This window comes from Pyrgilauda ruficollis, unplaced genomic scaffold (assembly GCF_017590135.1).
Source record: "Pyrgilauda ruficollis isolate IOZ18807 unplaced genomic scaffold, ASM1759013v1 scaffold17, whole genome shotgun sequence".
Taxonomy (NCBI): Eukaryota; Metazoa; Chordata; class Aves; order Passeriformes; family Passeridae; genus Pyrgilauda; species Pyrgilauda ruficollis.
Window position 1 is genome coordinate 5798724 of NW_024515875.1, and position 12502 is coordinate 5811225.

Sequence of the window (12502 nt, forward strand, 5' to 3'; positions counted from 1 at the left end):
CCTCACGGGCGTGCCCCGCCGGCAGCGCTGGGAAGCTCCGCCGTCCCCACTTACGTCCCCGAAAGTTTTGGGGCGAGGCGGGGCTGGGGGCAGGGTGGCCCTCGGGGCGCCGCGGTGAGGGGGGCGGTGGCGAGAGCCCCGCGGGGCCCCCGCAGGGAGGGTCCGGGCTGCAGGGAGGGGAGGCGGCCGCGGGGTTGCCGGGCAGCCGCTGAGCCCGGCGCTGTGGTGGCGAGGAGCGGCGAGCTGGGGGAGGCTGCAGCGAGTGCGGGTGTTGGCGTGGAAAAGCCCCCCGGGGGCAGCTCTGCTCTCGTACCACGTAGTCCCGAGTGTCTGTGCCTTGGCCTCGCCCCGCTGTCCCCTCCGCAGTGTGTCCCCGGCCCGGGCCGCGGCCCCGGGGCAGCGCTGGGCGGGGGTGGCCCGGCACCGTGTCGGTTCTGACTTGGCTTGGAGTAGAAACCCAGCGTTTCCTCATCCCGGCGGATCCGGTAGTACCGGCGGGGTTACTGCTAAGGGCCCTGGGCTGGTTTTGTACCGTTTGCTGGCTGGGATGGCACAAGTGACATTCTGTGACTCAGTTTCCCTTCATAAAGTAAAGCTGACTTCCAAAGTGAAGAATACTGATAACAAAGGAGAGTGCTACAGAATTAGAAAACAGTGCTGCTTATTATCTAAATAGTAAGTGATATAAGTCAAATTATTTGTCTTTGAAGTGTTTGTATTTATGTGCAGTTTATAGTGTAACTAACTGTAAGTATAAACACTTGATATATCAGTATTATAATAAAATATGTCAGTCCTCTGGTAAAAATGCTACACCTGTATGACCTTTTTCAAGTTCTGAAAGGTCTCACAGGTTCCTGAGACGTGCTGCACATTAAGCACCGATGTCTTGTTGATATTGTTTCAGTTCTATGTATCTGTGCAGCTTCAACATGCAAGTTGGGGGGGCTGCACTGGAAATAAAATACTTTAATAAAAAAGGTAAAATATAATTAAATATAGTGTAGTCTAGGGGGAACAAAATAAAACCAATGAAAAAGCTGTCAGTGGAAGTGTTTCCATGCCACTCACCTTGGTGAAGCTGCCATATCAGATTTCATTTAATATACAGCTGTTATTTGGACTAACCATCTTGTTTCACCTTTCTCCACCACTGCTGGATTACATACCTTACTTCTTTGTTCACAGGAAGTTCATGAAGTGGATCATGGTCTTATTAACCAGCTACTTGCTGATTCAGAGGAGACTCTTAATTCATGCACAGAGAAAATGCAGGGTCCTGCTCAGTATAGCTGGAGTGCTGACTGGAGCTTTTGGGTAATGTGATTGAGCTCTCTGCTAATTTGGTTTTAATTTATAAATATAATACATGTCTGTTTTAATTTACATATGTGTGTATATGTACAAGCTTTATATCCACAGTTCTCAAGTTGCTTTGTAGTCATGAATTAGTCAAGTGTTCTCCACCCATGTAGTGAGGCAGGTAATTTTATCATTACTGGCTTACTAAAGTGTAAGGTGAGACTGAGAGGGGATGAAGTTGTTTATCTGATGTCTCAGATCAAGTTAGTGACAGATCTCATGGCTTCTGTGACCAGTCCTGTCTCCCAGGTCCCGGCATGAACCCATCCAGTGTTTCTGATGCCTATAGAAGAGGTTTTTGATGCTCTGGTGCTTTTTAAGGACTGCATAAGGGCTGAATTTTGATTCTTGGTGGTGGTTGGTGGTTCTGATTTGCATTCCTAGTGTTTGTTTTTGTCAAGTAAACACATTTGTTTTCCACAAGAGTAAATAAACTTCCTGTGTTTTCTGTAAAAATTGACTTTGTGAATAAAAAAAGGCAGAAAATAAGTAATTCAGTTTTTTTCCTTTCCGGGAAAATGCCTGACTGAAAGCAGAGGGTGTAATAAATAATAAGTGCTTATTTCAGTACTTTTCTTTTGGTAGATTTGTTTAAAATCCCTTGAGAGAATGTGGATGTGTGTGTGTGTGTAGACTTGGAGTGTGTGTTTTGCTGTTAATTTGGTGCATGGATTGCTATTGTTTGATAGGGAAGGAGACCACGTGTGCATGGAGCCACAGGCGGGGTAACAGCTGATCTTGTGGGAGACATAGAGTGAGGAAGGGAATCTGACTCAGGTTCTGTATCAGGTGTCCTCAGTACAGCCGTGTGCTTCAGCTCTTAGAACATCATCTGGTCCATTGTGTCCTTCTCCTGAGGAGGTTGTCACAGTGTCCATTGTGCTTAGCAGGTGAAAGATTGAGTAACCAGTGAAGGCCAGAAGGAGTCCATGGCAGAGCCGTGAGCAGAAACGGGGGATCAGATTTTCCAGCTCCTTGTTTATAAACCTAGCTTGTATGTTTTCATCACTCCTCTTCACAAGCAGATGTCCTGCTGGTCAGGACATCTGTTTTTGCATCTCAGGCCATAGGATAAATCCCCTCCGAATGCATGTGTACTCTTAAAAATGCTGTAGTAATTTGGAGCCAATGGAAATGGGACAGGGCTAATAAAATCCCAGTAGGTCATAGACTTGTGTTGCTAGAGTGAGTTCTTGGGGTGTTCAGTATTTTCTTTGCTATCCCTACAGGAACAAGGATGATCCAGGGCTGTCCTGCCTGTGCCCAGCTGTGTGTCTGTACTTGAGTTGATAGGAAGTCATGCTGTGCAGACATTGCAACTGCCAGCTGTGCTCTTGTTAGGTGGCAAACTAGATTGTGTAAACTAATGCTCGATGGTTTGTATACAGCCACTGACACAGGTGGTATTCTGTGTGAGGAATAAACCTGTTTTGGTCTTGGTGTCGGGTTGTTGGACCTGCAGTTAACAACTCAGTGTTTCTTTGATAGGCCTGGTGATTGAAAATAAAGTTATTAGAGTATTCTATATGGAGAATGGAGATGTGCTATTGGCTTTGCACTCTTAGGTTTGAGACATGTGGTGAAGGCTTGAAGTTTCTTTGAACAGAGCTTTGAGCCTGCACGGTGCAGGGTATTGTGGATATTGTGTGTCCTCACAGTGCCACTCTGCTTCCTGTAGTAACGTGTGCCTCTAACTTCAGGAGAGTGGGATCCTTCAGTGCGGTGGCAGCTGCTGTGTGAGGTGTTTTTCACTGTGATTAAATTATTATCTTCTGTCTGATTTATACTCCAAGACCTTAGTATGTGTTTGATGTTGGTGTTTATCTGGTTCTGCAAACATGACCTTGCAGTTAAAACAAAGTAATTGCGCAAATACTTCGCTCTTGTAAGATAATGCTGTGGCTGGAAATGTTGTAGCCTTACCGTCTGTCACTGATTAGTTTTAAAAGCCTGTACCAGTCTGGTTGCAGGAAGCCACGGTGCTTATTTTCTCAGCCTCGAGGCAACTGAATTGTAAAGCAGCAAGAACCAGAAATTCACAAATTTGAGGTGAAAATTAATTAATTCTCTTTAAAATGTTATGTCATTGGCATCTCTCCTTGCTCTTGACAGAAAATGTTTCAGTAACTTGCATAGTTGGTGATCAGCTGCTGACTATTAAACCAGATTGTTAAGTCTCCCTAAATTCTGAGTCATAGTAAATGCGTAGGTGATAGCGTGGAATGCAGCCTGTTGCAGTGTGAAGCGTGTGTCACTAACACTTGACAAAGGTGATCTTAGTGTCCTGTGGCAGGTGGGGACCTGTTATGCTCGTTGCCACTCTTGAGTCACTAGAATGGAGGAATTGCTACAACAGCAGGGCTAGCTTCTGTAGCATCCAGGGATCAGCTTCCTTGCCAGGGTTATTTGCTTGGAGAGGCTCCATGTTTCCAGCAACTTAGGTTTGCTACAAGAGTTCATTGCTTCTGAGGGTGATGTACTCTTGTTTTGCTGATGATAGAAACCAAACGTGGATGTTAGAGCCCGACTGGTTTGACTTCAATTTTTCATGGGTTGAGTGGGAGTAGGCGGCTGTGCCATGCCTCTGGAAGTTAGGCCAGGTACCACGAATGCCAGTAGGTGCTGTGAGCACATGTAATTAGCAGTAGGCTAGGGTTGGTAGCCTCTGGGACACAATCTCTCTCCTGGCTATGGTGAGTGGGGAAAAGGGTAGCTGAAAAATTATCAGGGAGGGAAGAAGAGTATCCTACTATGTGGAATTTTTCTTATCTCATTAAAAAAAAAACCCAAAAAACAAAAAACTGTTTTGGATATCTTTATTGAATAATTTTGAGAAATAATTAGTTTTCTCTGTTACTGTAAGCAATTTTTAAACCGATAGTATTACTGACTGCTATTTTAAGGTTGACAGTGTATCATGGGGTATTTTTGGGTTTTGTTTTTGGGGTTTTTTTTCCCCTCCACCTGAAGGTGGACAAAGCTGGATTCTATAAACTCACTGGAAGAAGAAAAAAAGATTGCTTACAAGCTTAATCTTGGGGCTTTCTCTCTCCACTGGAAACTGTAAAGCTTTTATCTCCAGTTGATTAAACAGTCCTAGTTTTGGCAACTGCAAATAGATAATGAGAGTCAAAGATGACTGGAAATTGTTATATCTGGAAGCCCTATCTCAGGATTCTGAATTCACTTTTTTATCCTTTTTTATGCCCTTCATACTGAAATACCGTTCAGTTTAATATCCTTGAAAGAAGAAACCTGTGAAAGCCTTAAGTATTTTCCTATCATAGTGAAGGAGGTAAAGGTGAATGAGGAAGCTAATGGAAAGGATCCTTGCATCAAAAGTGAGGGTGTTGTGTCTGGGAACTCTGGTTTGTATTAATGAACAGTCACATGTATGTCTACATTAAGAAGAATGGCCATGGAAAAAAACCCCAAAAACGTAAGTCCTTGCCTTGGAATGAAAAGGTAGGTGGAATGAGTGGAAATCAAATGATCATCTCAGAAAGTTGCTTGTATCTGAGAGGCTTCTTTAAGAATTTGAAAATGTGAGATGTCAAGGAGGTGTTGGAAAGAAGATAATAAAAAAGGCTTAAAAAGGCAATTGATTGGAGTGTAAGTTGGATGCTAGTTTAAGGAGTTGGTCAGTGTGAAAGAGTTTGAAAATAGAAGCAAATAACTGATACAGTGAAAATAAGCCTTTTACTTTTCATAATATAAAACAACTGAGGTTGCACAAGATGGAGAAGGTATTTTTGAATTTTTACACACATGGATCTGGTTTCTACAAGAAAGAGCTAGTTTGGGAGTGTGACAATATGTATGGCAAGAATACAGTAAGCATATATGACTCAAAGCTGCACAAGGAGGGATGCAGATATGTGTCACAATTTGGAAGATAACTTATTGAAGCACAGGTACAAATTGAGGCACTTTGGGGCCCAAGACTGGTAGGGTTAAATGAAGTATTTCTTGTATCTATAGTTGTTTGAATCCTCCTTCCACCTTTCTCTGAAGACTCACACCACTCTTGGAATGGCTTACTGGGCTGGTTGAAGTGGTAGTTGTTTTGGGGGCTGTTATTTAATGCCTTGTGACAATAGCTCTCTCTTATGTTGTATACTTGGTATGTTGTTTCTTCTTATCTGTGCCTCCAAGTGTTTGGGATGTGGAGTGATGCCCTGTTCTTCTAAGTTCTTCCAAGCCTTCTGATGTTTACATTCTTGTAACAAACTTTCTCACGCACTTTATGTAAATAATTAATTGTTTTGCATTCTTTTCTGGAGGAGAAGAAATTTAATGAACTGTTACTTTGTCCACTGTCATTGGAAAGGTGGCACTGTCACCCTCCAATCCACTGTCACTTTTGAAAATCTATAAAAGTTGGAGTCAGAAATTAAATGTCATTCTCTTTACCTTAGAGATTCCAGTATCCACGTCACTTTATTTCGTGTCCTATAGCGAAGGTGGAGGAGATACATCAGTTCTCTTGACATTGGAGGAGGATTTTTGGCCTCCTTTTTATTTGCTGGTATGAAGCAGTCTGCTAAGGAGGATGAGAATTGGTTAAATTAATTGCTATAGGTCTACAAAGCGAATAAAAGCCTTTAAGCACATTAGTGCTGCATTTTGGTGTTTTGTTGGTTGGGCTTTTGTTTATTTGGTTTGGTTTTTTAAAATGCCCTAGCTTTCGTACAAATAGCTTTTGCTGTAGTTGTAGGACTGACATGTTGTTTGTTTACCTGCCTAGAATCTCCAGAAACAGGTACCTTTTTTCAGCCCTTTGATAGCCCTGATTATACAGCAGCAGTGTTTTAACCTGGTGGGAAGACAGACTGCAGTTCTAACCAACCCTTGAACATGGGTGATTAGGCTGATTAGGGGTTTTCTCCCTTCTTTTCATGCTGGGAATGTCTTTAGCGCTGTTGATGCAGCTCCAGACTGAGGACTGATGTAGATGTGGTTGACACAAAATTTCGACCAGTTCTAAGCAAAGAAGACTGCCAGTGGTGCCTTGTCAAATTAAGCTTTTGCCAGCTGCAACAGTAGGTAGTTCTATATGACATGAATTATTACTATACACGTATAAATTAGTCTAGAACCTGAAGATTAAGTATACAAGGTCAGAAAGAAAATACTTCAGATTTGTGTGATGTACTTATTTTTTCCTAGCCACTAGGAGAAAAACCATTAGAAAGGCAACATGGTTCAGGAAATCTGCATGGAGTTGGAATAGTGATATCCTTTTAATGAAAGGGAAGTCCATAAGTTGCAGAATGAGAGCTTTAAAAGTCAACTCTAGGAGATGGAAAAAAAGATTTTTTAACATTTTATTTTTGGCCTTAGCTGTTCGTTTACAGTTGGTATTTCTGCAAACAGGTAGTGGCGTAGCACTGTTTTTTTTTGGGTCTGCTGCAGGTGAACAACTTGTTTATAAGGAAAGGAAGGAAGACAGGTAGATAAAACTGCAAGATATGATTGTTTTGTGGTATATTAAGTCATTAGCAGCAGCCAGGAGAAGTTTTGGGGCAATTGCTTGGTGAGTGCCACTTTCCATGGAATTTCAAGTGCAGTAGGGCTACTGGCAGGCTTAATGAGATGACCAGAGTAATTTATAGCAAAGCATTTTATGTAATTGGCCACAGTCACTCCTGCATTATTATCTATGTAGTGTTGTGGTTTAATATGCTCCTTCAGGTTTTCACTGTGGTTCTGATTGAAAGTATTTATGTCTCCTTGTGTGAGTAGCTGAAACCTGAATGGCACCAAGGGGAATTACTACCCTGGTGACTGTTTCCTGCATGATGTTGTTTTCTGATCCTTGTTTGGGCACTGTTACTAAACTTAAATATAGATCAGAGATGCAGTTACAGAGAGACCGATTTTACTGGCAGGGTAAGGAGGGAAATGTTCAGCTGAAGGGTGCTGTTCATTTGTTTCTGTATTTGGCTACTTTGGCATCAAGTAATCTTGGTTGGGACTTTGTTGCAGGTCAGGGAGATGAGTTGAGAAGTTATGTCTTGTAGTTTCTTTATTGTATAAGACATTTTTCATCACCCTGAAAACATCTGGATTTTCCCTGTGTCTGTTAAATGGATCAAATTAGTCTAAATACAGGCAGTTTGAACTTTTTTTTTTATTACTTGGGCAGCCTGCAGTGAAAGATCAGGTGAAAAAACAGATGTTCTTAACCAATAACATTGGCTACTTGTTTCATACACGTGCTATAAAAACAAATGTGAGTCAGATGAAACTGCTGTTCAGAGAGGAATGTATTTTGTTATCCAAAAGGAAATAATCTTGATTTTAATTGCCATTGCATCATAATACTTAGTACACTTACGGCTGTTGATACCTGGACATAGTTACAAGACTCAAAATTACCCTGGAGAGTAGACAGATTGACTTGAGCTAAAGGGTAACTTTGTGCTGGAGGATGACAAACTCACTTCAAGTACACTTAACTTGTGTTAAGTGTCAAGGCAGTGCAGAGTTCATCCAAACACACTTGGTTTATTTGCATTGTTTGTTTTAGAAGCTGGTGTATCACAGGACTTTGTGGTTATATTTTGATTTACCCTTTTCCTTTTTGTTAAATCTTTATGGAGTAGACAAAATTACTAAAATAAAACAAAAAGAATGCTTGAATGCTGCATTTATGAAGTCAAGAAAGTAGATACAGATCCACAATTTTTCTCTAAAATGAGAAGGAGTTTGGCAATTAAGAGCCTTGTGAACTTGGCTTGTGTTAGTTCTGGGAGGCAATAGGAGATGTGGTTTCTGGTCAGAGGCGTTATAGGAATAGTTTTACTACCAGGTTCAAAGATGTTATTGCCAGCTAGGGACGTGTTGATGAGGATGCTGAATAAATCTGAGACTGGGACACCGTGGCTCTTAAAAGCAGTTTAATTTCTAATTCAGAAGTGAGGAAGATGTTTGTCCATGGAAGTATCCAAAGCTCTTGAACTTCTTACTTAATTTTCATATTTAAAATCTAAGTGTTTATTTCATCCAAACTCAGAGGTGCTTGGTGGCAGTTATAGAAATAATTATATTTGAAACTGAATTAATCAGCCTCATTGCTAATTGCAAATGTCCACACTCAGGTGTTCAGTCAGCTGCAGATGGTGTTATCTTATAAACAGGAAATGCACTTAAAATAGTCTGTGCTAATGCTGTTATTGAGACCTGAGTCACACTGGTACCCAGGCTCTGTTAAGGCCTTTCTGGGATCACTGTGAATCCTCTCACTGGCTTTCTGATGGAAATAAATTGCCAGTGAATATTTTTCTGTATGGATATACTTCCCAATATTTTGCTGCTCTTTCAGAACAGGAAGATTCCCTGTGATGTATCCTGTCTTTGCTTTGGGAAAGCAGAAGAGTTACCTTGTTTTTCTGGTGAAACTAGTTCCTGCTATTTACATATATAGCTGATCTTGACAGCAGAAGTGCAGGTCCTCCAGAGCCACCACCCAGCTAGGCACACAGAGACAGCTACTTACCCTCGCCAGAAGCTGGGGCTGCAACATGACTGTAAATACAGCCTCTTTTTGTTCCATTATCTTCTCCTTTCAGACTTTCAGATTGAAATCAGAGTGATTAAAATGCCTTGACATGCATTTTTGTTTTTCTGTCAGTTTCCTCAGCAGGGCTGTGCTCTTTGTTGCTGACTCCATGTAGTTAGCTGTGGAAAGGGAGAGCCAGTGTAAAGAGAGCAGAATAGGTGCATGGCTGCTGTTCCCCCCTCAGAGCAGGCAGAGATCTGCTGGGCATGCAGAACTCTGTATCCTTTGCCTCAAAGTGCCTGTGAAGAGCTGAGCTCTGGGTGGCTGGTAATGTACACATTTTGGAGAATTTGGTTGTACATGAAGCATGCCCTGATGTCCTGATGTCCTGCTCTGAACCTCAGCCTGAGAAGGTGTCGCAGTAAGGGCTTGACTTAAAACAGGGGACAGTGCCTGAGTTTTGTGTGGGAGTAGATTTGTCTCCAGATGTGCTCTTCGGGCTGGTTCATGGATTGTAGCCTTCAGCGATGCAGAGAGGAGGGGTGCTAGGCATTTAGCGCTTCTTTCCAAGCTGGTGTTTCCCTGGTGATAGTACTTTTCCTCTGCTATTCCCTTTGGGACTTCTGTGAACTTGAAGTGATTTATGCTACTGCAGTCTGCTTCCCAAAATCAGTTTTGTTGATGGTGGTTTTAGATCGGAGCTGGGCAGTTCTTAAATGTCACCCCTGCATAAGTTTTCTTTGCCCAGTTGCTGCAGCATTTGTGTGCCTGTTCTGCAGGGCTAGGGTGTTTCAGCCTGTTTTCCAAGCTGGCATGCAAGCAGAGGCTGGCAGCACGCTAGCTAGCACTGCTGGAGGGTGGCCAGCACCAGCTCTGAGCAAGTGGGTGAGAGTGGGGGGAGCTGTAGAGGCTTTGGCCAGGGATTTGTATGGTTTGGAACAGGCTGCAGGCAGCTAGAGGAGGTATGTGTAGGGGGTGTGTGTCTTCTGACTTTACATTAGCTTCATGCCTCAGTCAGTTTTATTCTGAAATGGAGCATATGCTTTGCTCTGCACTGTACGTGGCAAGTTGAGATTTTTATCTCCAAATCAGAGTTGTTATGAAAGTACATTGGCTTCACTGTTAAAATGCTTTAAAACACTTGCAGAAAAAAAAAAAAAAAAGTACTGAATACTGCAAAACCATTGCTTCAGAATAAGTAGAGGATAGTCTCAATCCAAGCTCTTTTTTTTTTTTTTTTCAGGAAAAATATATATATTACTAGTAATGGCAGGAGGCTTTTTTACAATTGATAAGAAGGTTATCAGTTTGTTTCCCAAGCACCTTGTTGGAAACAAGCACCTTCATCTGAACCCTATTTCAGTGAAATGGAAAAATGAGCTAATTCTGGTGTGACCTTGAAGGAGAAATTTCTGGAAGTTCCTCACATGTTCTAAACTGAAATACTCTGTTACAAAATTCTTCCCAGTCTGTTCTACTGTTTTGGTTTGTTGGGTAGGTTTTTTTTTTTTGGGTTTTGTTTTGGTTTGGTTTTTTTCTTGGGGGGAGGTTTCCTTTTTTTTTATTTTTAAAGAGCATGAAAAATGTAATCTCTAACTGGTTATGCAATTCAAAGTTCTCTGAAGAAATACCTTTATATTTTCAACTCTAAGTCTTTTAATTTCCTTCTTGGGAAGGATGCCAGATTTTAAAATTCTTCACAAAAATGTTACCTTTGTTATAATTATATAACCTGATGTTAGCAGCATAGTATTTCATAGGATGTTAAATTTTCTTGTCTGTCAAAATCATAATTGTAACAACTTTGGTTGTGGATTTTCTAGGCTGTTTTTCAAGCCATGCTCCACCATGTTGTGGTATTCATACTTACATAGATGAAGCTCAAGCATGAGACCTTTATTCCTGCTCTTGGAAGAACACTGTGACTGGTGAGGGGTGGGAAATGACCAGGCCTTCTGTGAGCAGTATTCCAGCTCAGCCAAGTTCATTTTCTACATGGGGAAACACTTGTGATCAAGTCTCCCTGGTCAGCAGTTGACCAGAAGTGCTTTTCAGGAAAACAGACTTTCACCATGTGCCAGGTCAATGCTGCCTTGGTGAGACTGATGTCCCTCTCACTTGGTGAGAGCTGGGCTGCTCCTGTGGGACACAGTGCTTTGATGTGCTGTACCCAGTCTACAAAATAAATGGGAATAGTCTTCCTTTCAGAAGCACCTCATTCAGTCACTTTCATGACACTGGGTGTCAAATGTTTGCTAAGTGGGCATCCAATATTTCAGCAGTTCTCCATAATAAAATAGTTCTTGGAGTTTCTTGCTATGTGGATTTTTGGAAGCTCCTGGTGTTAGTGGTAAATCATAATCTGCCTGACACTTTCAGTGGGCCTGCCTGTGTGAGAACTTGTGAGAGCTAGTTAATAGTAACACTCATTTTGGGAGAATTAGGGACTCTGTCTTGAGCCTTGTTTATGGGGTCTCATAGGCTTAAAAAAACACAACTGCCACCCCTCATTCCCCTATTCACCCCAACTTTCCCCACCCCCAACCAAACTAATCCCTGGAAGGTACAGTAACTGGAGTATTTGCCAGTGACCTGTATTTTAATATCCCTTTCTTTAAATGATACATACTGTATTTCCAACAGAAGAAAGACATACTTTCACCATTCTGCTGGGTGGCACTGAAGGACAATGCTGTTGTTTTTCTGCTCAGTCACTAAGAAATGTTAAGAGTTCCTTTCTCCTTCAGCTTCCACAAAGAAGTGGGGGGGCTGGGCCACAGGAGTGGGGACATAATGGCTTTAGTGCACAGCCCTGTGCCTGCCAGTGGCCCTGTGCTTATGAGACTCCCCTCTCCATAGGTAAGGGTGAAGGAAAAAAAGCATATAATGAATGTAAGGAAAATAGCTGCAGCTCCCTAAACATTTTCCCCTCCCACTGTGACTAGGAGCTTGTTCACGTTTCCTTGAGAGCATGGGAACTTTTGGAAAGCAGGCTCCTAAGGAATACAATGGCTGAGCAAACCCTGGCAACAGTTGCTTGGTTTCTTTTTTTTTTTTTTAAATTGGTTGACATGCCTCTCATGACCTATCAATTAAATACAACTGTGTGGATAAGCAGATGTGATCTCCATATTAAAAAAACCCCAAAAAAACGAAAAAAACCCAAAAACTCCCAAACACGCACAACACCCCTCCCAAAACCAACAAAAGTGAACCAAAGAGCACAGTATGGTGTGTACAGCACAATAAGACTCCCTAAGTAATGTCATGGTCCTGTGAGTGGTTCTTTCCCCTTGTAAATTAAATGCTTTTGTCCTTCAAGGGAGAAAAGAACATAAGTCACTGCTATAAAGTTTTTGAGTACTCAATGATTGAAAATTGTTCCTAAACAGTTTGGGTTTTTTTGGTGATTTTTGTCAAGAAGTGGTTAGTGAAAATGGATCACTGTAACAGAGTGGATCTGGACTGTTTATGTGTGACAAGGTAAACTGAAGAAGTCTGACACTTCCAACGTACAGCCTAGTGCTTGCTGTCAGGAGAAGTGGGAAACTGTGCCCTCTAACTGCAAAAAGATAAGGCACACTGGTAGTCATGTGGATGTGAGCTTTCACTGTGATCCTGTGTCTAAAAGCAATC

General features: G+C 41.9%; 1 protein-coding gene across 4 annotated transcripts in view; it reads left to right on the forward strand.

Annotated features, from left to right (window-relative positions):
* Positions 1-12502, forward strand: part of GRAMD1C (GRAM domain containing 1C) — a 52232-nt gene that overhangs the window by 413 nt on the left and 39317 nt on the right. For 3 of the 4 annotated variants that reach the window (XM_041463987.1, XM_041463988.1, XM_041463989.1), the window contains exon 2: positions 1189-1317. In XM_041463987.1, coding sequence (XP_041319921.1) covers positions 1189-1317 — 129 coding nt within the window. Of the gene's footprint in view, positions 1-113; positions 676-1188; positions 1318-12502 lie in introns of those variants that run through there. The other variant, XM_041463991.1, reaches the window with a different exon arrangement.